Source organism: Mandrillus leucophaeus, unplaced genomic scaffold (genome assembly GCF_000951045.1).
Source record: "Mandrillus leucophaeus isolate KB7577 unplaced genomic scaffold, Mleu.le_1.0 Scaffold256, whole genome shotgun sequence".
Classification (NCBI taxonomy): domain Eukaryota; kingdom Metazoa; phylum Chordata; class Mammalia; order Primates; family Cercopithecidae; genus Mandrillus; species Mandrillus leucophaeus.
In genome coordinates, this window is record NW_012102654.1 from 2993651 (window position 1) to 3019989 (window position 26339).

Here is a 26339-nt window from a genome sequence, read left to right on the forward strand (position 1 = left end):
TGATCTCGGCTCACTGCAACCTCCACCTCCCAGGTTCAAGTGATTCTCCTGCCTCAGCCTCCCAAGTAGCTGGGATTACAGGTGCCCACCACCACGCCCAGCTAATTTTTTTTTTTTTAATAGAAACGGGGTTTCACCATGTTAGCCAGGCTGGTCTCGAACCCCTGACCTCAGATGATCTGCCCGCCTCGGCCTCCCAAAGTGCTGGGATTATAAGCATGAGCCACTGCACCCGGCCATGAAAATAAACGTCTTAAGAGAACCTGAGTAATGTGAATAATCAGCTGAAATGTATTCTTTTTATATATCTCATTAAATGTGCAGCATTACCCAGCAGCCTCAACTATACCAAGAAAACCGGGTTTTGGGGAATGCCGTGGACCACTCTCTCCTTTCTCAGTTCTGGTGGTTCTAGGGAGAACAAGCAATGGAAGAAAAAAGGCAAGTGGGGTGGGAGAGGAAGGTGACGGTGGGCGAAAGAGCAAATCCAAGACATTTTCTTCTTGGGCTAGGACTCTGTGTCTATTGCCAGCTTTGCCTATATAGCAAGGGTTCAGTAAAAGTTTTTGAATATCTTCATTTTGGTTTTTGTTCATCCATTACACAATCCTAAATAATTCCTGTTCACATTTTGGTAAGTAAAATTTTAATATCTTTTTTCCTTTAAGTCATGGATTCAATTGATAAAATAGTTCTGGTCACTTACCCGGTCATTCAATAGCTGATGGTTTAAGGGTGTCCAGGTGCTCATCTTTGTCTGCATTTTGGGACCATCTAGGTTTTTTGGAGGTGCAAATGCCATCATGAAACAACTAGATATCCTTCCATAAGAAAAACAGCACCTATCAGAAGAAGTGAATCATATAACCCTCAGAAAACAAAAATTACTAATACCGGCCGGGCACGATGGCTCACGCCTGTAATCCTAGCACTTTGGAAGGCCGAGGTGGGCAGATCACTTGGGGTCAGGGATTGGAGACCAGCCTGGCCAACATGGTGAAACCCTGTCTCTACTAAAAATAAATGTAAAAAAAAAAAAAAAAAAAAAAGCTGGGCGTGGTGGTACATGCCTGTAATCACACCTACTAGAGAGGCTGAGGCAGGAAAGTCACTTGAACTTGGGAGTTGGAGGTTGCAGTGAGCCAAGATGGCACCACCGTACTCCAGCCTGGGCAGCAGAGCGAGACTCCACCTCAAAACAAATAAATAAATAAACCAATACTAATACCATATAATTTTGTAGTATGTTGGCAGAGGGAATGGGGTAGGAAGAGCATTTATTGGGGGCATCTTATATGTCAAGCACTTCATATGTCTCCTCAATGGAAGCGCACAATTATCTGGTAAGGCGGTGGGTTTTAACTCACTTTACACATGAGGAAAATTTGGCTTATTGATGTCACCCTGTCCAAGGTCATACAGATAGCAAGTGGTGGAACTGGTAGTCGGACCCAGGTCAGTTTAATGCCACTTTATTTTCAATGGACTCTGGGGGGAAATCCAGAATCACCGCTAGCTGAGGACATACTATATGGGCCAGGAAGAGAAGTATTTTAAATTTGAAATCATCATGCAATATGAAACACTTCATTCTTGTCCCTTGTGTGATATTAACTCTCCTCCTCCCCTCTTAACTTCCAGATATCCAAGTAACTAGAACTCCTGCCTGAGAGTGTATTAAAGAGGTAGCATGGCGGGAGAGACAAAGCCAAGGCTTTGGAAATGAATAGATTTGAGTTTATTGGGGGAAATTTGCTATTTTTAGTCATCCAGTATATGTCTGCCTCCTTTTGATTAAAGCACTTTAATTTTCAGGAGGAATTACTTTTCCCTCATTGTTTATAGCCTGATGGTTTAATTAATTAAGGTAGCCTGTCCTTCCCTAGCCAAGAGATGGTCATGAGACCAAACTAGGCCAACTGGGCTGACAATGGCTTATTCTTATTCTTATTTTATTAACTGATTTATTTATTTTGAGATGGAGTCTTGCTCTGTCACCCAGGCTCAAGTGCAGTGACACGATCTCGGCTCACCACAACCTCTGCTTCCCAGGTTCAAGTGATTCTCCTGCCTCAGCTCCCTTAGTAGCTGATTGAGAGTAGTTCTGATATATACACTCAGGGTTGCAGGTTTCTGCATTTTCCACGCTCTGATGGTGGGTTTCACAAGGACAGGTAGCAGAGATGGCTAATGGGACCAGGGCCTGCTTGCCTGATCAATGGGCTCCACAAATGACCTCACAGCAACAGATACTGGATATTTTTTATTTTTTGAGAAAGAGTCTTGCCCTATTTCCCAGGCTGCAGTAGAGTGGTGCAGACACGGCTCACTGCAACCTCCACCTCCCAGGTTCAACCTCCACCTCCCACGCTTCTCCTGCCTCAGCCTCCCGAGTAGCTAGGACTACAGGCGCCTGCCACCATGCCTGGCTAATTTTTGTATTTTTAGTACAGAACGGGGTTTCACCACGTTGGCCAGGCTGGTCTCGAATTGCTGACCTCAGGTGATCTGCCCACCTCAGCCTCCCAAAGTGCTGGGATTACAGGCACAAGCCACTGTGCCCGGCCTTGGATAATTTTTTTAAATCATTATTTTTTGGCTGGTATGGGATTTTCCCAAACACTATCGGAGATCTTTGAGGTTCTCATTTGACATGTAATACTCTCTCTCAGGAAGATAAAGCCCACGTTTTAAACCCCCTTGGGTGCCAAGACAATGCCTTCCTGCAGTTGTCTGCTGCCAATATGCCACTGGAATGAGGGGCGCTCAGATCAGCACTCAGGTTCTTCTCAGCCTCAACAGCTACTATCTGAGACACATTTAGGTGAGTTACTAAGCCAAAAGAAATGATTTCATTACAGTAATATTAACTGGCAGCTAATGATAAAAGTACATGTGAGCAAGCCGGCATGGTGGCTCACACCTGTAATCGCAGCACTTTGGGAGGCCGAGGCAGGTGGATCACCTGAAGTCAGGAGTTCAAGGCCAGCCTGACCAACATGGTAAAACTTCATCTCTACTAAAAATACAAAAATTATCTGGGCATGGTGGCGCACCTGTAATACCAGCTACTCAGGAGGCTGAGGCAGGAGAATCGCTTAAACCCAGGAGGTAGAGGTTGCAGTGAGCGGAGGTCGCACCACTGCACTCTAGCCTGGGTGACAGAACAAGACTCTGTCTCAAAAAAAAAAAAAAAGTTATAGATACAAAGTGTAGCCTCTGAGTCTGGCTCTCCCCAGCTAAAAAGTGATATATTTGTTTTTGTTGTTGTTATTTATTTTCTACATTTCTTCTTCTTATTCTTCTTTTTTTTTTTCGGAAGAGTTTTGTTGTTGCTGCCCAGGCTGGAGTACAACGGTGCTATCTTGCCTCACTGCAACCTCCGCCTCCTGGGTTCAAGTGATTCTCCTGCTTTAGCCTCCCTAGTAGCTGAGATTACAGGCATGAGCCACCAGGCCCAGGTAATTTTATTGTTTTAGTAGAGACAGGGTTTCACCATGTTGGTCAGGCTGGTCTCAAACTCCTGACCTCAGGTGATCCACCCGCCTCGGCCTCCCAAAGTGCTGGGATTACAGGCGTGAGCCACTGCCGTATCTGGGCTACATTTCTTTTTTTTAAACTAGTTTTTTTGTTGCCTGTAATCCCAGCACTTGGGAGGCTGAGGCAGAAAGACTGCTTGAGCCCAGGAATTTGAGACCAGACTGGGCAACATCGTGAGATCTTGTCTCTACACAAAGTAAAAAAAACCCAGAAAATTAGCTGGGCATAGTGGTGCACGCCTGTGGTCCCAGCTACTTGGGGCAGGGGCAGAGGGCTGAGGTGGGAGAATCGCTTGGGCCCAGGAGGTTCAGGCTGCTGTAAGCTGTGATTGCGCCACTGTACTCCAGCCTGGGCAACAGAGCCAGACCAATTTTTATTATTTTAAAAAGAGCAATTTTATTATTTTAAAAAGAGCAATTTTTAAATTATTTTTAAAAATAATAAAAACATAAAAATTAAATGAGTTGTTTTGAATCCTTTCTTAAGAGCTACATGGCTCTTGGAGAATATGATGAAAGCTATGAATTCTTCCCCTAGAAAAATGCACATACGCACAAAATTTTGCTTACCCCTGCTCTATGCTGAACAACTCTCTCCTTTCCAGTTTGTGTAGGAAATCATGTGACTGATCCTAGGCACGTTCTTCTGAATGAGGACAAGTAGCTCTCCTTGGTAACTCCCCCAAGGGTCTGCACTGGTTGTTTTCTTTTTCCTGGTTCCTCAGAGCTACATGTCACTTAGATTAGACTTTCTTTCAACCTGCTTAAAGATAGATGGGTTTTCAGCAGATGGGCCTGGCCCCGGGAAGCAGCCCTCTTGGCCATATAGGCCAATGTGGATGTCCTGCCTCGTCTCTTGCTATTATCCTTTTACAGTATTTTCCTCCTTCCATTCCACAAGACAGGCAGTATGTGTATTTGCATGCACATACATGCTCACAGAACAGACCACTTGCTATTATTAAGACAGATTTTTTTTTCTCTTTTGAGATGAAGTCTCACTCTGTTGCCCAGGCTGGAGTGCAGTGGCGCGATCTCGGCTCACTGCAATCTCCTCCTCCAAGGTTCAAGTGATTCTCCTGCCTCAGGCTCCCGAGTAGCTGGGATTACAGGCATGCACCACCACCCCTGGGTAATTTTTGTATTTTTAGTAGAGATGGGGTTTTCCCCATGTTAGTCAGGCTTGTCTTGAACTCCTGACCTTAAGTGATCCGCCCACCTTGGCTTCCCAAAGTGCTAAGATCACAGGCATGAGCCGCTGTGCCCAGCTACAGAGATTTTTATATAACACATACAAAACATAATTGTCCCCACTTAACAAAACAAAGCTAGTTGTCATCCTCTCTTTCCACAGATGTTTTGCTGTTGCTTTTTGTAATCTCCTTCCTTGTAAGGACTACTTTTGAATATTCATCTTTTTCTTTCTTTTTTTTTTTTGGTGGGTGTGGGGGGGTGGGCAAAGTCTCACTCTGTTGCCCAGGCCGGAGTGCAGTGGCACAATCTCGGCTCACCATGACCTCTGCCTCCCAGGTTCAAGCAATCCTTCTGCCTCAGCCTCCCGAGTAGCTGGGATTATAGGTGCCTGCCACCATGATCAGCTAATTTTTGTATTTTTAGTAGAGACGGGGTTTCAATATGTTGGCCTGGCTGGTCTCAAACTCCCGAACTCATGATCTGCCCACCTTGGCCTCCCAAAGTGCTGGGATTGCAGGCATGAGCCACCGCGTCCAGCCAAATATTCATCTTTTTCTTAGAATTAAAATACAGAAAGAGGGCCTAGGACCCTAGTTCTTGACATATGGTTCTAGTCTCATTTTCAATAGCAAGGATGGGTCCTCTGGCCACATACTTCCAATTTGATCTTCTAAGCCTTTTTTTTTTTTTTGACAGGGTCTTGCCCTGTCACTCAGGCTAGAGGGCAGTGGTGTGATCACAGCTCACCATAGCCTCAACCTCCTGGGCTCAAGCAATCCTCCATGTCAGCCTCCCAAGTAGCAGAGAATACAGGTGTGCACCACCACTCCTGGCTAATGTTTTTGTATTTTTTGGAGAGGCAAGGTCTTGCTCTGTTGCCCAAGCTGGTCTCAAACTTCTGGGCTCAAGCAATCCACCACCTCAGCCTCCCAAAGTGCTGAGATTACAGACATGAGCCACCACCTCCTGCCTTAAGCCATTCTTCACACTGTCATCATTATTTAACCACCTTACTAAGTACCTACAAGGCAGATGTTAGGGGTACAAAGATAAGAGTCTGCTTTAATAGAGCTCACAGTCTCCTGTTAGGTATTTTTTAAAAGACCAGTTGATCATGTCACTTTTCAGCTCTAAACCTTCAGAGGTTCACTGATGGCTACAGGATCCAGACTTCCTTGCACGGAAGTCTAGGTCTGCCATGATTTTACCTCCATCTACTCTTTCAGCCTCACCCGGCCCCACCTTTATGCACTCTCTGCCCAGACACACTGAACTCATGGCCACTCTGAGAACGTGCCACACAACTCTGATGATTCTTGGCTTATGTGGTTTTTCGGTGCTCACTGCTCACCTGAATCATCACAGTAGTATATCATAGGTACTCAATATTTGTTAAATCAATAGAAAAAATGACTACAGCAGTGGAAGTGGGGAGCAGTTTAAGGATTAAAACTTGTAGAAATGTTTGGGAGGCTGAGGTGGGTGAATCACTTGAGCTCAGGAGTTCGAGATCAGGCTGGGCAACACAGTGAAATCCCGTCTCCACCAAAAACAAAACAAAAACAAAAAATTAGCACAGTGTGGTGGTGTGTGCCTACAGTACCAGCTACTCGGGAGGCTGAGGTGGGAGGATTGCCCTGGGAAGCAGAGGTTGCAGTGAGCCAAGATTATGCCACTGCACTCCAGCCTGGGGGACAGAGCGCGACCCCATTTTGAAAAACAAAAAAACCACCACCACCACCACCACAACTTGTAGAAATGTAGGCCAGGTGTGGTGGCTCATGCCTATAATCCACGCATTTTGGGAGGCTGAAGCAGGAGGATCTCTTGAGCCCAGGAATTCCAGACCAGCCTGGGCAGTACAGCAAAATCCTATCTCTACAAAAAAAAATAAAAAATAAAAAATTGCCAGGTGTGGGTGTGGCGGTGGGTGCCTGTGGTCCCAGCTACTCAAGAGGCTGAGGTGGAAGGATCGCTTGAGCCCAGGAGTTCAAGGCTGCAGTGAGCTATGATTGCACCACTGCAGTTCAGCCTGGGCAACACAGCAAGACCCCATCTCAAAAAACAAAAAAAACAAAACCAACCAACCAAAAAAACCAAAAAACAAAACAAAACCCTTGTAGAATTGTAGAAATGTAGAGTGAAACTCAGAACATGATACTGGGCTCTGGGGTTATATGCAGAGTTCGCTGAGCAGAATAGGATTGGGTCTGTCTGCTAACAGAATTTACCCATATACTGTAATATCATCAAATAAGGGAATCTCAAATTATTATCAGGAAATTATCAAGAAATAGGGTATGGGTAGATTTAAATACGAATTCATCGTCCGCTTAACTAGTTTTTAAAAAGCAAGAACTATAATACAACGCAAAGAGCTAGTGTTTGGTACGCATATAATTATCTGTGGGTTGTTAATTTCACAAGTATGAATATCTGGCAGTTGCACTGTAGCCCAAATGAGAGGGTACAATGAAATCCCCAGGAGCACTGACAAGGCTCATGAGAGACCCAGGAGCTTTCCAAAGAGAGTCTCCATCTTTTTCATGCACTGCCCACAGCTCTCACCTCTTTTAGCTTGTCTCCCTCTTCAAGCCTCGAGCGCTGACGTTACCACAGTTGCATTAGGTCAGCTTTTCTCTGACTACCTCCAGCCCCTCACCCCTCCCAGCTTCCAGCAAGCCCAATCACCGCCTATAAATCCCGTCGCTGGCATCCGGGGTCTCTTAGGCAACAATGTGTGGGCTCTTGATTGGCCGCGAGATCCAGGAGGGCTGGCTACAAAATTGGGCACGGGGATAAAATTAACAAGTGTGGCGGCCGAGAGCGTGGGAGGGACTGCAATGTCTCAATATAACCCGACAATGAAGATGCGTCGAATCCTGAAACAAGCAGCGTTGAAAACCTTCATTCAAGACGTAGTGTGTCCCAAATCAGCCCTACCTACCTACGGAGCATGCCCAGTCACATTGTCCTGGGCACTCCGGAGCTGCGAAATGCAGGCTCCACTGTGCCAGGTTTTAAGAGTGGCCAACAGGTAAACAGAGGGTTGGAGGAAGAAGAATTCGAGACTGGTTCAATGAAATAATAGCACCTGCAACAGGAAGTGGAAGGATGGGGCCAGGAGGAATTGCCCAACACACAGACACACAAATGCTTAAATGCAAATTTCAATTTATTGGATTATAGAATTCAGGCTGACTGACAGATACACCAGGGAACCAGCAGATGGCATGCCCTAATAAGAATAACTAAATTTGGGAACTCTTAGAATCCCGTCCAATTCATTAAATTTATTGAGCGCCTGTCTTGTAATAAGAAGCGAAATGAGAATACAAGGATAAAAAAGAAATCTAAAAAGGAAGACTGGAAAGTGCAATATACAAATACCTAATGGAAGGCTCCCACGGTTAACAGCTGTTATAGAGTTATGAACAAGTGCTGGAGGATACCAAAAAGTTCAAAATTCCGGAACAGAGGTCCTTTGGTCAATGTAAATCAGGTCTTATAAGCAGCAGTGAACAACAACAAAAAGCAAAACAAAACAACAGCAAAAAAGACTTTCCTCACTATCTTTGTTTCCCAAAACCAATAAGAAGGCATTCTCCGACTTAAATGTACAAACCCTGTGTTTCTGTTGTGTTTTATAGTTTTTATTTTTATTTTTTAGGGGACGGAGTTTTGCTCTTATTGCCCAGGCTGGAGTGCACTGGTGCGATCTCAGGTCACTGCAACCTCTGCCTCTCAGGTTCAAGCGATTCTCCTGCCTCAGCCTCCTGAGTAGCTGGGATTACAACCATTTGCCACCATGCCCGGCTAATTTTTTTTGTATTTTTAGGGGAGACAGGGTTTCACCATGTTGGCCAGGCTGGTTTCAAACTCCTGACCTCAGGTGATCTGCCCGTCTCGGCCTCCCAAAGTGCTGGGATTACAGGAGTGAGCCACTGTGCCTGACCTGTTTTATAGTTTTTAAATAGGCAGCATTTGTATATCTCCAGTTTGAAAAGAAAAAGTGAAGCTCATAGAAGTTGTTGCTTTCCTTAGATTAAAATGGATCAGTAAGTGGCCAAACTGAAATTAGAACCTACGTTGTTTGAATTCCAGCCTAGGGATTTTTTCCACATGACCAGGTTGTACCTAAATGAATAAACAAAGCCTTGGGGAAAGGGGCGGTGAGGGGGTGGCCTGGGGGAGGTACTTAGATGCAATACTAAATTACCATGTATTACCAGTTAGCTTTTATGGTTTCAAAACGGGTTCATCCAGAAAGAGACCAGTTTTAACAATGTCGGGAGTGCTGTGTCTCTCTATGAAGTTCCCGCTCATTAAAGACTTCGTATTTGTGGTTACAACACGGAATGAAAGAGAGATGGGATCATAGAGAGCATCTCCTTTAGCCCTGTTGGATTTGAATATTTTCATTCCTGAAAAGAAGATCTCTTTCTTCTTGCCTCTCAACCAACACCTTCTGGGCCTCTTGTTGTCCTGCACCTCATCATCAGACTACTGTCCTCCCAAAAGAACCTAAGCCACACCGTCCACACTGTCTGTGTTCACAGTGAGTTCTCAATGTCTGACACTGCAACATTACTTTTTATTTATTTATTTATTTTTAAGAGACAGGGGTGGCTTTGTTGCCCAGGCCGCAGTGTAGTGGCACAACCATAGCTCACTACAGCTTTGAACTACTGGGCTCAAGCAATCCTCCCAGGCTAATTTTTTAATTTTTATTTTTGTAAAGACAGGATCTTGCTATGTTCCCCAGGCTGGTCTCCAACTCCGGGCTCAAGCGATCCTCTCTCCTCGGCTTCCCAAAATGCTGGGATTATAGGCCTGAACCACCTCACTCAGCCCCAAATATTAATTACTTTTAAGGGGGACATTTCGAACATAAAGAAAAGTTTGGACACTTTCATAAGAAACACCCTTGATTCTCCACGGAGATTTTAAAAAAATGTTACATTTGTGTGTATTTCACAGATACAGGAGAAGCTTCTTTTGTCTCATTCCCAGGTCTCATTCCCTTCCCTGTCTGCCTAGAGGCAGTCATTGTCACGAAATTGGTGTGCAGCCTTTCTGTCCATTTTTATGCTTTTATTATATGTATGTTTGCCCTCATAGACATTGTATAGTATTGCTAGTTTTTTTTTTTTTCTAAAGAGGCATAATCACTTATATATCTTGTGTCCCCCCCACCCCACTCAATGTTCTTTTTCTGAGATTTAGTCATGCTGATACAGTGGTGATCATTTCTACGTCATTCCCACCTCCCGATGTTGAGCTATGATGTGTCCCATTCCTGACAGTCTTTACAGGATGGTGGCTAAATTGAATAAAAATGCACCTTGCACAGCATCTCCGGAGGTTCCCCAGCTACAAGGGATCTGATACACACAGATTTCCCCCACACTATCTGCCCCCTCACTCACTGTCCACAGAGGCACCACTGGCTCCAGAGGATACACTGCCCTGCCTAGAATCAACCTAAGAATCAATATTATTTTAAACATTGTTTACTGCATAAGTATTTACTTATTAGAGAAACTGAAACTGTCATTTCAGATCTCATTTATCATGCCTGTTCACACAGCTCACCTTCTGATGTGAAACACTAGGTCTAAGTTCAATACTCTTAAACATTTACTTAACACGTATCAAGCGCCTTTCTAAAAATAATTGTAAAACACACACAACGTAAATGCACCATTGTAACCATATTTAAGTGTACAATTCTAATAGTGCTAAGTCCATTCACATTGTTCAATTTCTTTAAGTTCTATGTGCTACCGAATGAACAAAATGATGCCCATGCAATCTAGGTTCACGAGGAACAAAAAAAGAAGAGAAAGAAACGGTTAAACGGTGCAGTGAAAAGAAAAACAGCCCTTTTCTTTTCATCCCAACAACAGGTTGGGATGAATCCAGGCCCTGTTGTTAAAACGCTGCATGGCTTTAGGTAAATCATCTAACCTTTTGGGGCGTTCTTTTCCTCGTCTGAAAAATGAGAGGTTCAGTTTAGACGATCTTTAAGAATTCTTTCAGCTTTAAAGCCGCTTATGTAGAAAAGGAGAGGAGAAACATTTCCTAAGGAGCAAAAATTGGGGCGCGCACCAGTAACGACCAGCTCCACCTGTTTCCAAAGGTCTTGGCCAAGAGGCTATGAACTATCCCGGGCGAGTAGCCTGTCTGCCACGCTGTTTCGCGTGGAGCTCTGTAGCAGGCCAGAGCTCCTGCACCCCATTCCACCCTCAGTATCCGGGCATCTGCCTCTTGAGCACCCCAAATCCCCAGGTCCGGAGGTCGGCACCTCTGGTTCTCAGACCAGGTGTAGGTGGTCCTGCAATCACACCTCCGCGCTCGCGTGTTATCAGGGGAGGGAGTGCATTGCCAGGAGGCCCCCGAGTGCGTCTCAGATTAGCGCCTCCGGGGCTGGGAACTAGCACGCCGGAGCAGGGCAGCTCCAGACGTCAATCAGGGCGAGAGGCAGAGAACAACGAGACACGCCGGGCCAGCCCGGTATGCCCAGGCTCCGGCAGGGAGCTTTCGGCCGAGCGTGCTCAGTGCGCCTGCCCCGTGCGTGCGCGCGCGCTCGTGCGCTCGCTCCCCGGGCCGCGCGCCCTGGCGCTCGCGAAAGCTCGCTGTCGCTGGGAGGCGCGCGCTGGCGGTCCTCCGCCGCTCCGGGTACCTGAGGGACGCGCGGCCGCCCTCGGCTGGCGGTGCAGCCCCCACCGCTTTGGAGCCAGACGCCGGGGTCTGAGGTGAGCCCCCCGAAGCGTGTGGGCCCCTGGGCTGGGGCAGCGGGAGAGGGAGCGGCGAGTGTGGAGCCCGCGGACGCGCCGCGCGGCTGCCTGCTGCTCCGCCTCAGCCCGCGTCGAGGAGCCAGCGGCAGCCCGGCGCCTCCTCCTTAGGGATCGTTCCTCTCGTCGCGGCCACAACAAAAGCCTTGGGCACCGGGCTGTGGCGGGCGGCGGAGCGGGGGCCTGGGCCCGCGGTGGCGGCAGGGGGCCTCGGGGACGCCTAGTTTGGGGCTGAGGGCTGACGGGGGAGCTGCCCCTGGAGACGGTTAACCCTGTCCGCCCTGAGCCCGCGCTCGGCAACCTGTGCGAGTGTGGACCGCGGTTCTCTCGCCTCCACCCCGGCCCAGACCCTGCGCGGCTGGGAGAGGAGCCTGGCCGGAGCCGGCGGCAGCGCGGGGCGCCGGGGGGCGGAGGACAATGCGCCGGTGGCTCCCTGCAGCCCGAAGCGCGCGCCGCCAGGCTCCCGGCCCCGGCTCGGGTCAGCTTCGGGCCCACCTTTGCCTGCTCACGCCTGAAAGTTTCCCCGCCGGTCCGTCAGTTTGCAAAATCCTTGCTCCCTTCCGCGAGCTTCCCCCGGCTGCCTCCTCCGCGGGCTGTGGGTTTGCCGTGGGGTGGCCACTGCTGGATGCCCGAGGGTCCGCATCTGAAATCAAGCTGTTGTGAAATAGCCTGCAAGGTTAAGGAGCCTTATGTCCTTTTAAGACATGTAAACATTTTCCTAGAGGTATTTTACATCCTAGGAGTCTTGAGTTCGATCCCTCTGTTGTAAGATAAGCCAAGGGGGCTTTTCTTGGCTTTGTTTTTAAGAACAAAAGCACGTGCCATGAATTGAGGCAGAGGAGTAGACTTCAGATTTAGAGAGATCGGCCCCATGAAGGAGGTTCGGCGGTTTGCCCAGTGTAGAATGACTCTTTGAATTTTGGTCCCCGTCTGGATTGAGGGAGATGCAGCGGCAGTACAGAAGAGCAGCCACATCAGTGACTGCTATGGGAAAGTGTTCAGACACAGCTTCATCTTACAGAAGTAATTCTGATAGGGAATGCTTATTAATGGGTATTGAGTTACTTTGTAAAGCCAGTATGATATGAACAAGGAAACAAAGACCTGACTACCCCTGGGGATGTTACCTCCTTCCCTCATCCTCCTTTAGTCCTTGGTGGTGTGCTGGTGCCGTTCCTGCATTTTAGTCTGGAAAAGGAATAGAAATCCTTAGTTCTATTATTAAGAAGTGGTTACTCCTGAAGATAATGCTTTCCGTCTTTACTATTAAACAAATCAATACTATCTTTTTCCTCCAGAAAAAAAGAAAACCCACAAAGATTAAAAAAAAAAATCAGAGTCGGAGAGCCTAGGAAAGAGGTGTAAGAGCTTGACTGGGCGGGGCTGGAAGGATAGAGCTGAAGATAAAGTATAACTAAGAGGCAGCCCTTCTACTATACCCCCGTCCCACCCCATTGTTTGAAACTGTTAGGAAAATAAGTAAATTACGGGTAAAGCCTATCATTCTGCCGTCTCTTTCCTCCTATCCTTTTTCCCTCATCCACTACTAAAATTCTGTATCTCCATGTCTCCTAAATCTGTAAAAGCGCCCCATTTATAAAAGGAGAAGAAGGACAATGAGCCGTTTCCTCATCCTAGCTACTCTATGCTTCTGAGCTTTATTTTGTGCTTTGAGCATTCAGGTGGATATTTCTTGGATGTTCCGTGATTGAGATATTTGAAGTAGAGAGGGCTAAGGGAATTTAATAGCAAAGTGCACATTCTTTCTTTGTATAGAACAAAGTGAAAGCTTTATCACTGGGGAAGGAGAGAGGAGTTTTTTACTCACAATAAGTTGTCTGTTTCCCAGGAAACAAACTTAAATTTCATATTAGTTTGATAGTGAAACTCTAAGATTTTATATTCAAAACTTTTTCTGAGTATGTGAGTTTGTTGATGTTAAGCTGCTGTTGACTTTCTTTTCCTTCAGAGACAGATAGTAGGAAACAATTCGTACCACTTCTTTGAGCGGTTTTGGCCTGAAGTTTTTTTTTTTTTTCCTATCCCCAGAATTCTAGAATTATGCATGATTAAAACTGCAGCTGTGCACAAAAATAAAAAGAATGATTTTGAAAATATGTACTGGATAAATTATTCAGCATAGATTGGAGGAAAATTTGTGGTAGTCTCGAGGAAAGAAATTAGATTTTCAGTAGTGATATTTCTATAATGCTAGGAACAAGTGAAGTGTAACAGCTTCTTACTGGCTAGGAAAGAGTTTTACCTACTATGTCAAAAAATCAATTTCCTCTTTTTGCTTTCCAGTTCATCACGTTGGGAACTATTGACAGTTCGGTATATTCATGGAGTGTATTGCACATTAAGTTTGAGATGAATATAACTAGGCTAGTGGACCTGAAAACCAAATCCTGGTCCCCAGATTTTATCTCATTAAAATAATTCCATAGTCAAAGCATGCAAACCATACAGCCTTGTTAAGGGGGATGGAAAGCAGGGACTTGGTATTAGAGAATTTTTTGATAGCAGATTTAAGAGAAGCTGGACTGAAATTTCAGCCCATTTTAAAGTCCAGAATCTATCTGTCTCTTAACTTTTCAGTTTTATTTTCAGGTCAGTTTTTAAAGATCTTCTGTCTTCTTGTCTTCTTTAGTCTTAGTAATTAATAATTTCTAAATTGGACTGAACTTTGATGCCTACCATTCATTTAAATTTTGAACCTAGATGGATTTACTTTTCCTCTGTGTGCGTGTGTGTGTGTGTGTGTGTGTTTTAAGCCTTAATCACTTAACACATTGGAAGATTAAGTTATTTGTTGTAATCAGTAGATGATGACAAATGGACTTTAAACATTAGATGAAGTAGGAAAGTTCAGAAAAGAGATTCTCTGAGATTAGTAGGAATCTAGGTCCTGTGAATTAAATATGAAGCTATATAAACTTTCTTGTAGCAACCAGTAGGCAAAGGGCCAAAGACTATATAGACTTTAAGAAAAGGAAAGTACCATTTGAGCAATGAGTGTTCGCTGAGTGTATATTTTGTCTAACAAGACAATAATTTTCTTAAGAGAAGGAACTGTTATTTAGAGATAGTTATTGCTCATCCTTGCAATGCGTTCTTGAAAACGTGTCTGAAAAAAGACAAAGAATATTCCTCGTGTTCCCTCTGTAGTCACTGTGTAACCAGCATTTACTTCTTGAGACAACCTTTAGATGATCTTTCTCAAGTTGAAATGCAAAATGTTACCTGCATTTATCAGGTGTCAAGAAAATGAATTCTCAACAGAACAATGAAATGGAGCCCTATCTGTAGAGAAAGTGTAAATTGGAATAGAGTTGCTGAACATAATCTTTTGTTGCAGAACCCCTTTGACAAACCCTTAGGGCCCACTTCTCTCATCATCCTTTCTTCTGGGATTCAGTCTGCTTTCCTCTTCCCAGTTGCCACCTCCTGCATTTCCCACCGAGTTCTTTGGGTCTGATTTTGCAGCCAGCCTGGGAAGATGGTCTTCCAAGATTGGAATCCCTTCCCTTTATTGCTGTCTTTCGGGAGAAATACTTAGTTTATTTTATTTTAAAGACTTTTTGTCATCAAAAGAAACCTGATAAATAATGGTTGGGAAATATAAATTCCTAATGTTGTACATTCATAAAAATAGAAATGTATAAACTTTAAAGTATCTAGTCCTTTTTGTTTTCTGATGGAATGTTAACCAAGTAACTTAGTCTGAAATCAGCTTTCCAGATATTCTGTATTGCTCTATGGAGAAGTGAATGTGTCTCTTTTCCCCTACAAAGGGCATGAGCAACTGTTGCATAGCATTCACTTTTTGCAGGGCCCTCACCCCTGAAGCTGCTCACTCCAATTATGTTAATCTAGTAGATCCCCCCTTTGTTTTTCCGGTTGATATACTGCAGTTTCTTATAATAAAAAAAGAAGATAATATCAGTAAGAACGCCCCAAACAACTAGTAACCTTTATTTAATGACTTGCTACGTTTGGATAGGATCTCTTTGGCCAGAATCTTTACTATGTCCTGCAAATCTGGAACTTCAACTTATAGCTTTTCCATGGATGACCCTACCTTAGGAAAAATGGCATGCTCACATGATTGTGATTAAAGCAGATAATTCATTATGTTATTGAAGACATATTATTTGGACTGTTTATCAAAAGTTTTAATTTTTTATTTTATTTAATTTTTTTGAGACAGGGTCTCACTTTGTCACCCAGGCTGGAGTGCAGTAGTACAGTCTCTGCTCACTGCAACCTCCGCCTCCCACATTGAAGCAATTCTCGAGCCCTTCCTGAGTAGCTAGGACTACAGGTGCAAGCCAGCTACTTTTTGTATTTTTAGTAGAGACAGGTTTTTGCCATGTTGGCCAGGCTGGTCTCAAACTCCTGGCCTCAAGTGATCGGCCCGCCTTCGTCTCCCAAAATGCTTGGATTACAGGCGTGAGCCGCTGTGCCCAGCCAGGAATGTTTATCAAAAGTTTTTAAGTTGTGCATACCATTTGATTCAGTTGATTGGTTATCTGATTTTTTTAGTATTGAAAATCAGATTTTGACTCTTACTATATTGATCATCACTGATTTGCTTTTCTTACTAGGTACGGTAGAGCAGTAACGTGTTCCTTGGCTTGTTGCTTAATTAGTAGTCAATAAACCAGTCATTTCACTAGTAGTTTTTCTTGTCAGCTAGTCAGCACACATTTATAGATTGAGCAGAGTTAATTACTTCATACACAAAATAATGCATGATAGGTTCTTTAACAAAATTCCATAAAGCATTTAATATTTTATTTTTAAACAATCGAAATAGTTTTACTATATTACGTGTACATATATTTTTTCTGACAAAATGAGCTATATACATATACTGTTTTGTAAACTGCTTTTAAATTTTATTTTTTATTTATTGTTACTATCTTACCATATCCACAAATACAGGTTTATGCTCATCATTTTTAGTAACTATAGTAACTTTAGTAACTATAATATTCCATCATGTGTTTATACCATAATTTATTTAACCAATTTCTTATTGGTAGACGTTCAGGTTGTTTCCAACTTTTAGGTTTTTTTTTTTTTTAATTGTTATAAACAGTGTTACACTAATATTTTGGTTGTGCATCATGTGTACTTATGTGTTTACTTAGAATAAATTATAAGATAGATTTGCTGGATGAAATTGTGTACATTTTAAGGGCTTTTGATATAAGTAGCCCCCCTTTTTTTTTTTAAAGTACCAACTAGTTTACTATTAGCATTTGAAAATGTTGAAATGTTGAAGGTGTTCTTTACCCTGTACTCCCACCCTTTACTATGTTCTATCATTATTGTTTTTTCCCATCTGATTGGCAAAAATCTTATCTCACATTTGCATTTTTTATTAGTGAAGTTGAATATCTTTTCATATGTTTCTTGGCTACTTGTCTTTCTTTTGTAAATTTATGTCTTTTACTTATGTTTCTATTAAAATGTTATCCCCTATCTGCTTTTATTTTTAAAATTCATTTTATGTATATAATTATATAAATGATACCTTTATTCTTTTTAATTATTCTGTTCTAGGATAGCATTTCTCAAGACCTGACATGGAGCACTTGTAACCTGAGGTAATCATTAGAATGCATATCATTCTCCAGGATTCAGATTTCTGGGAGAATCCATGAATCTGCTACACTTTAAGATTAGAGAACTGATATTTTGGGGGAAATGAAAATTCTTTAACACCTGTACTTTGCCTGTTTTCTTTTTGTCTCACTGAATTCCACTGCTGTTTTTTCCCTTCTTTTAATAATCATAAACTACAGTCTTTCTGTATCAAGATTATTGTCCTTTCACAGCTGAACAGTAGATTTTACAAAAGCATCTTGGTACATGGTAATGTGAATGTCATAGTACATAAGGAAGCACTTTTATAAGAAGGTGGGATACTTTACTTGCAAGTGAGGCAAAAGGAATAAAAGAGGAAACCAGGTAAAATAGATGGAGTAGGCAGAATGTAGGGGGACATATCAGCTAGTTTTAAAAGCTGAATGAGATATTGCTCAGTTTCTTCCTCAGGTTTTATGTGGTAGTGTTCTTTGAACCATTGATTTGAAACCCCTACCTGCTTGAAAAATAGATTAGTTTAAATGAAATTTTTGAAATTCTTGGTGTTACTATATACATATTCAATAGGGAGTAATGTTCCCTTTAATTTTTTTTTAGTTGCAGGCAGATGAATATGCTGCATAAGCAATAAACAACAAAGACTGAACTTACATGGATGTTTTAATACTACAATCAAATAAAACTTTCAACAGTTATTTGATGTATTTAATGATATGCATAGTTGTTACTGTGCTGCATGGTAATTAAGATAAATATGTTTTTAACTATGGTTAATATCAGTTTTCTTTTCTTTTTTTTGTGACGGAGTTTCGCTCTTGTTACCCAGGCTGGAGTGCAATGGCGCAATCTCAGCCCACTGCAACCGGAGCCTCCCAGGTTCAAGCAGTTCTCCTACCTCAGCCTCCCAAGTATCTGGGACTACAGGCGCCTGCCACCATGTCCGGCTACTTTTTTGTTTTAATAGAGACGAGGTTTCACTATGTTGGCCAGGCTGGTCTCGAACTCCTGACCTCGTGATCCACCTGCCTCAGCCTCCCAAAGTGCTGGGATTACAGGCATGAGCCACCCCGCCCAGCCCAGTATAAGTTTTCTATAGGCAGACCTCCACATTTGTGGGGAGAAAAAAAATATGGCAGGCCAAGAATCCGTTTCAGAAATTTCTGATGTAGAACATGAGGAGCTTTGGGGCTTTTTGAGCAGGGCTTACTTTTAACCTTAGTTTCCTAATTCTAGGGACCATACACTTTTCCCTTCCGTTAGTCAAGACCATCTGCTAGAGGGAGAAATTGGGAAGATTCAGCCATTGTTTTACTTTCTCCAAATAGCTTTCTGTCTGGTAACTGAAGCTTGGGACATAGAGTTCCCAATCATTGATAGTTAATGCAGAAAGGATAGTTTCTTTCCCCGCTTAAGCCAAAGCAGTTCCAGGTCCCACAATCTAAGTTATTATAGGTGCTAGTATTTGAGTTGTCCTGTTAATCTGGGGCTTTGAGAATTTCTGAACCTGAATTTCTCATCTTTTCCCAACCTAGGCTCTCCACAACAAACATAAAACTATCCAGTGCATATGAAACAAATTGAAATAAAAGCAAAGTTAACATCGTTACTAAACCAAATCGAAATGTGATAGCTTAGAATATGCCTTTTTCATACCAGACCTGCCTTCCACTCCACCCACACCCTCTCAGCTCCAATTGAGAATCACACATAAGTTTGCCCCTGGAGAAGTACATACAAGTTAGAAATTCTAAAGCTCCGTGGAAACAATAACTGGGAATTATTCTTATTTCTGCTGTGACTTTTTAGGGATGATTTCTATTCTCTGTGCAGCATGGCTGTGTGTAATGACCATTCGTTGATGAAATATTTCTTAGTGCTACATCTGTGTTGTTAAATTTTTGTACTATCTAAAATACAATGTAATACTGTGAAAATTTCCTAGTATTTTAGAACCTTCTATATGTCAGTTCAGTATTGGTTGATAGAGGTAGCATTTGTATAAACTAATTCAGTGATTAAAATGTCTAATGTTTAATACTGCTTTACCATTTATAAAGTACCTTTGCGTTCCTTGTCTTAATGATTCACTCATATCATCCCTGTGAGCGAGGTGGTATTGGAATCATTTTCAAGAAGAAAAATTCTGGGTGCATAGAAGTTAAGTGGTATGTTTACATTCACACAGCTAGCAAGAGACTTGAATCTGTATCTTTTGACTTATTTTTCAGACCACTTTCACAGATGTCTTCTGCTACATCAGTTAATGCAAAAATATACTGTTAAAGATTAAAACACATACAATTTTAAGTTCAATAATTTAGGTTATAAGCATAATATTTATATTTTAAATAAAATTCAAGACAATAGCATAAGAATTTTTCAAAATGAATCAATTATATATTGTGACTGATGAAAAATTGCCATTATAGATGAGAAGTTAAACCATGTGTTATATAAGCAACTGAGGGAAGAAATGAAATTTGCATTTAAATGCTGTTTAAGAATCATTTTAGTGTAGCTATAGCATAAATGATAAAGTAGAAAAATTATATCTTTATAAAGTACCCACATATTGTTAACTATTAGGTCAGTGTAATATCTCTCATCAAAGATTATTAATGTCAAGTCCATAATACTTTGAGAGCAAATGACTAATTTCTCCCATTTTTTTAAAATAATACTTTCCAGATATTTCAGTCGAAGGAAGAAATAGCTCTTCTCCTAAGATGGAATCTGTGGTTTGGGAATGTGGTTGATCAACTTGATATGTTGGCCAAATGTGCCCCATGTAATAAAATGAAAAGAAGAGACAAGATGATGTCATTTTCCCATGTTGTGAAACCAAAAACAAACGCCTTTTGTGAGACCAAGCTAACAAACCTCTGACGGTGCGAAGAGTATTTAACTGTTTGAAGAACTTAACAGTAAGATATAGAAGAAGTATCTTCGAGCTGAGACCTGCAGGTGTATAAATATCTAAAATACATATTGAGTAGGCCTGATCATCCGAATCTCGTTCAGACCCAGGAAGGATGGCTATGACTTGGATTGTCTTCTCTTTTTGGCCCTTGACTGTGTTCGTGGGGCATATAGGTGGGCACAGTTTGTTTTCTTGTGAACCTATTACCTTGAGGATGTGCCAAGATTTGCCTTATAATACTACCTTCATGCCTAATCTTCTGAATCATTATGACCAACAGACAGCAGCTTTAGCAATGGAGGTAAGACTTGGTCTATTCTTTGATGTATCTTAGTGAATGACTCTTGTGTTGTCCCATCAGCCAATCTAATGAATGTGTTTGATAAACAACAGGAAAATAATATGCTATTTTAAATTATGTCTTATACATTTAAAAATTTATATGTTTTGCTTCAGACTCTAATAGATTGAAGAATTCACATTTGGTGAATGTAACTGTTATATTTTAGACATTATACTTTTATAAAGAAATTTGAAATACCAGAACATGGGAGATAATAGCCATTCAGAAGTTTAAAATTTAAGAATAACTCCCAAGCAGTGAAAAAGTTTTTGTCAATGCGAATTATCTGTTCTTGATCTCTCAGAATTTTATGAAAGTTTGCTGCCTTATTTGAATTTTTTTAATGGTAATTCTTCAGACAGTTCTTAATTATTTTAATTTAGAAACTATTTCAAATTTACAAACTGTGGACACATTAATTGATATAGTTAATAATAGGTTTAAATAAGGGTATATATATCTATAATGGTTTTAGAATTGAGGACAGGGATATATATATACCAGATAAGAACTGGGAGGCAGTAAGCAGTGGTGGTATTAAGAATAGACTTTGAGGTAGACAAACCTGAGTTTGAATTCTACATCTACCACTTTCTAACTGTATACTTTGGCCACGTTATATGAACTTTCTCACCACTTTCTCACCATAGTTTCTTTGCTTGTAACTTAGAGACTTCTGTAAGGTACAAAGTGAAAATCCATGTATAGTACTTGGCACATAGTAAGTACTCTATAAGTGATAGCTCTTACCATTTGTTCATATTCTCATATTAGTGAGGCTACCTAATATAATTTAGAGGGAATGCTTGATACATTAGACTTCAGCCTGTTTCCATAGCGCTTTCAGCAAATGGAAGCCTATGTTTTAGAATTCTTCATTTTATAGTAAAATCGAAAAACCTAAGTCTGAGAAAATTTGTAAGATTATTATTAATATATTTTGAAATAAGGAGGGCATCTTATATATTCCACATGTTTGAAAATGCTGTAGATGTTGAACAAAACATTTTTTGCTTTTCCTCTGAGTACGCGAGGTCTAAGTGGTTGAAGAGAGAGATTTGGTATAGGCTATCAGATTAGGATATATAAAAATGGGTATTGGTTTAATACAATAAGTTGGTTCCAGGTATAGTAGTCTTTGCTATGTATTAAAGCTATTGATTTCTCACAGAAAATTGAATTAGAAACATTTTTATGTCTGATATCATTTTAAATCATAACTCCTTTGGGAAGCAAATGGGTTAATAAGAAGCAGGTCATAAAGATGCTTGTTCTGACTTGGGTTCAACTTTTGGCTCTGCCATGTAGTAGGTTTAAGACTTTGGACGAGTTACTTAACAAACTCCTGATCTTTGTTTTCTTCATTTGTGAAAAGGCAGTATATGATATACGTTGAAGGGCTGTTGGGATTAAATAAGAGATTTATAAAGTAGCTAGCACAATGCATCATACACAATAGGTGATTTGCAAATATTAATTCTATTCCAAATTCCATTTCTAAATCATCTAAAGGGAAGTACTAGAAACACCACATATTTGCTCCAGTGAATTTGCATCCCTCCTTGTAGGTTCATGGGGCATTCATTCATAGTGATAGCGTGATAGGCCCTCTCTGCCTTCTCAAATATACACAGGTAGTCTAGATATTTCAGTGACAATGGGGTTGCCTCTGTTTGAATTTCAGACATTCTAGGGAGAGCACCTAAGTGAGTAATGGTTTCTAAGAGAAGGTTCTAATGACTTGAAGTAATGTTGGGAATAGTTGCATATTGCATGGTTATCATATCAGGACAGTGATGCCACTGGCTGAAAGAATAATCAAACACAGTTTGAGAGTGTAACATTTCTTTAATAGCAAATGACGTGGAAATTCAGCAGACAACACAGCCTGTTCAGTGCTGCTGATGACTCTGTCCACCTCCATCCCTCTGCTGATCCAGGAACCAGCTTAGCAGGCACAAGTAATTGGAGCAAACCCAGCACATTCTTGAGTGTTTGCTGTGAGACTGGATGAATTCAAAGACAGTTTCCTAGGTGTAGCATCTTTCAGCAGGCCCCAGGCTTTAAGCCTGCCTAGAGTCCATTCCTTTTTTCTTTTTTTGTGGTTTTTTTTTTTTTTTTTGAGACATATTCTCACTCTGTGGCCCACACTGGAGTGCTATGGTGCAGTCATGGCTCACCACAGCCTCAACCTCCCAGGCTCTGGTGATCCTCCTGCCTCAGCCTCCCAAGTAGCTGGGACTACAGGTGTGTGCCACCACCCCTGGCTAATTTTTTTGTATTTTTTTTAGAGACAAGGTTTTGCCATGTTGCCCAGGCTGGTCTTGAACTCCTGGGCTGAAGCGATCCACTTGCTTGGGCCTGCCAAAGTGCTCGATTATAGGTGTGAGCCACTGCGCCTGGTTGGAGTCCATTCCTTTACTGTTTTGTGAGTTAAAATGAGTGCCTGGAACACAATGGTATGTGGGCAGTAAGCTAGATTAGCCACAAAGAGGGGAACAGAATCTGGGTTACTTTAAATTTTATTCACAATCAAGTTGGATTTCTTACATCGTGTCTGCAGGGTTCATACTCTGTACTTTTATTGAGATTGGGACATGTTTAGATGGGTAAGTGTCAATCCATTAAGTTAGAAAAGAAGATTCTTGCTAATATGTTTATTTCTTTATCTCTGCCTTCCAAAACATGCACATTGATATACAAACATACATGCTACATTCTTCTAAGTTGTTAACTTGATGTTCTCTTTTCCCCCTGGGTATGAGTAGCTTTTGATAGGAAAAAAAATTCTCACTTCTGAGCCTTCCAAACCATTTTGAGCTGTCCAAATTGCTAAGTAAAGTTTTGGGAACTGTTCAGCATGGAGCAATAATCAACAAATGTCAGTAGCAATCTTTACTGAGCCCCCTATTATCAGGTATTTACGACTCTAGTGGTAATAAAAGAGATCTGGGCAGGCTTTTCCTCATACTGAATAGTTGAACCAAATTGGCTAGGATGGGAACAGATTAGTGTAAGAAGCACTAGAATAGGGATAGAAGACTTGTATTCTGTCACTAACTAGGTTTGAGACCTCTTTGTGTTGATTTCCAATAGGAAGTAAATTTTTTCTCCTGCCATTTTATAGGGTTATTGTTAAGATCAAGTGAGATAAGTGGCATTTATGTTAAAGAATTTTGAAAAGTTAAAGTGCTGTGTGAATACAGAGCATTATTCTTTGTTGCCTGTCACCCTGTTTTTTAATTTCAGTTAGTGTGTAGAACGAGCAATCTTTAATCTCTTTGGGAGGCTGATTGCTTGCTCCTCCCCACCCCGTATATAGAGGAAAGTAGGCCTCTCTATAGGATAATCAGAGGAAAAATTCCTGGGATGGTTTGTGTTTGCCTCCATTTCCTGTTTTCCTTTGTCATTCTCATTAAAGATATTTTTATGATTTAAGGTTTTCTTATAATGGGAGCTTGGGAATCTGGCAGTGAAATAATCCTAGTAGGAACACAGAGCTTAAAAGCCTGAACATCCTGTATCTTTTATGGTTCATTAAGAACCAAGTATGTTTGAACCAGTCTCCCAGTTATCCAAACTCAAATTTGAGCTTTTTACTAAAAAACTTTATTATGGTAATGTTCAGTATATACAAATAGAATAATATAATGAAATGCCATGTATCCACATCCAGCCTTAAACATTACCAACTCGTAGCTAGTCTTGTTTCATTATCACTGCACGCCCTTCTGGGTCACCTTGAAGCAAATCCCAAATATCAAAATTTAATCCACAAATATTTTGGTATATATCTCTGAAAAGTAAGATCTCTTTGAAAATACATGAACACAATACCTTTATTTCTTTATCAGTGTCAAGTATCAAATTAATGTTCAAATTACTCTTGCATATTCCACAATTTTTTTTCATATTGGCTTTTTCTAATCAGGGTTCATACATTGCATCCGATTGATGTCTCTTAAGTCTGTTTTAATTTATAGGTTTTCCTTTCCTGTTCCCCTTTTTTCTTGTAATATATTTGTCTTATAGAGTTTCCCATAGTCTTTATTTTGCTGATTGCATCCCTGTGGTGGTGTTTACCATGTCTCTGTCTCATTTATTTTTGTAAACAGGCACTGTAGAAGCTTGATTTGACACCAGTTTGGTTTTTTATTGTTGTTTTGGAAGGAATACTTCATAGGTAGCTAACATACTCCTGCCAAGAGCACATAATATTAAGTTGTTACTCTTTTTGTAAATGTTAGCAGCCATTGATGATTTCCTAGACCAATAGTTTTGTTAGGGGTTTGCAACATGGTGATATTCTAATTCTGTTACCCTTTCTTCATTTCTTAGCTGGAATATTCGGAAGCTTCTCATTGACTATTGGATTACTTTCTTGTACAGTTTATATAAGAAAGATAGGATAAGTGCTTCCATGTTCCCCCTTTATTAGTTTTTAGAATAATTAGTTGATTCCCAACCATCCATCCAAGGTGACCAGTGAGGGTTCTTTTTTTTTTTTTTTTTTTTGGTTTAAGTTTCATTGTGAACTCAAGGTTGTTTTTTGTTTGTTTGTTTGTTTGTTTTTAACATATTTGATGTTTTAAATCTATCACAGTGATTATTGAGGCTCAGAATATTCCATGTTTGGTAGTGGGAGCCTCTACATGGTAGCTCCTGAGTGTTTTATTTTTGAGACAAGGTCTTGCTCTGTCACCCAGGCTGGAGTGCAGTGGAGCAATCATAGCTTGCTGTAGCCTCAAGCTCCTAAGCTCAAACAATCCCCCTACCTCAACCTCCAAAGTAGGGACTACAGGTACATGCCATCATGCCTGGCTAATTTTAAAGAACTTTTTTTTTTTTTTTTTTGTAGAGACAAGGTCTCACCATGTTGCCCAGGCTGCTCTTGAACTCTTGGCCTCAAGCTATCCTCCTGCCTTGGCTTCCCAAAGCATTGGGATTACAGGCATGAGCCACTGCACCTAGCCCTCCTTAGTGTTTTTGACACCACCCTAATGATATTTAATAGTTTCTTTTCTTTCTGGTGTGATTCAAGCTCACTTCATAAAATTCCGCATCAAACCCTGAATCATCAATTTCTCTAGGAAGCACTGGTTTCTTTTATTTTGGAAATGATAGAATTAAGAGATCACTATCTGGGTGCTAAGTCTGTTGATACTAAGTCATTTTTAGGCCTTTTCATGAACACAGCTAGGGAATACTTTTTTTTAAGAGAAAGTCAATCATAAGTTTATACTGATACTTGCAATTCAAGTAATATTGCAGGATGTTGTTTTGTTTTTGAGACAGGGTCTTGCTCTGTCACCCAGGTTGAAGTGTAGTGGCACAATCACGGCTCACTGCAGTCCTAATCTCCCAGGCTCAATTAATCCTCCTACCTCAGCCTCCTGAGTAGCTGGGACTACAGGTGCATGCCACCATGCCTGGCTAATTTTTGTGTTTTTTGTTTGTTTGTTTGTTTGTTTGTTTGTAGAGACAGGGTTCACCATGTTGCCAAGTCTGGTGTCGAACTTTTGTTCTCAAGCTATCCACCAGCCTTGGCCTCCCAAAGTGCTGGAATTACAGATGTGAACCACCATGCCTGGCTATGGATTTTATTTAGCATCTTTAAATTCATTTTTGTTTCTCTATTCTCTTATCCTCAAGTTTATTATACACATACATTATAGATTTTCAGAATAATATTAGTAATATTATTACTAACAATGATTACAGCAAGCAGTTTAAGATTTCTTTATACTTCTTTTTGTCCTTTAGGGACAAAGATTTCTTTTTTTTTTTTTTTTCTTTTTTGAGACAGAGTCTCGCTCTGTCGCCCAGGCTGGAGTGCAGTGGCTGGATCTCAGCTTACTGCAAGTTCCGCCCCCCGGGTTCACGCTATTCTCCTGCCTCAGCCTCCCGAGTAGCTGGGACTACAGGCGCCC

The 26339-nt window shown here is 41.4% G+C and overlaps 2 protein-coding genes across 4 annotated transcripts in view; one reads left to right on the forward strand and one right to left on the reverse strand.

The window, feature by feature from the left end:
• Window positions 1-7434, reverse strand: part of FBXO16 (F-box protein 16) — a 63593-nt gene extending 56159 nt beyond the window's left edge. The window contains exons 1-2 of the mRNA XM_011983909.1: window positions 7302-7434; window positions 707-821 (exon numbers count right to left, since the gene is read on the reverse strand). Coding sequence (XP_011839299.1) covers window positions 707-805 — 99 coding nt within the window. The 5' untranslated portion in view covers window positions 806-821; window positions 7302-7434. The remainder of the gene's footprint in view (window positions 1-706; window positions 822-7301) is intronic.
• A 3919-nt stretch (window positions 7435-11353) lies between these two features.
• FZD3 (frizzled class receptor 3) overlaps window positions 11354-26339 on the forward strand; it is a 70336-nt gene continuing 55350 nt past the window's right edge. Inside the window, exons 1-3 of one of the 3 annotated variants that reach the window (XM_011983899.1) lie at window positions 11354-11491; window positions 17107-17145; window positions 19835-20367. In XM_011983899.1, the coding sequence (XP_011839289.1) occupies window positions 20179-20367 (189 nt within the window). In that variant the 5' untranslated portion in view covers window positions 11354-11491; window positions 17107-17145; window positions 19835-20178. Of the gene's footprint in view, window positions 11492-17101; window positions 17146-19834; window positions 20368-26339 lie in introns of all 3 variants that reach the window. The other 2 variants (XM_011983898.1, XM_011983897.1) reach the window with 2 other exon arrangements.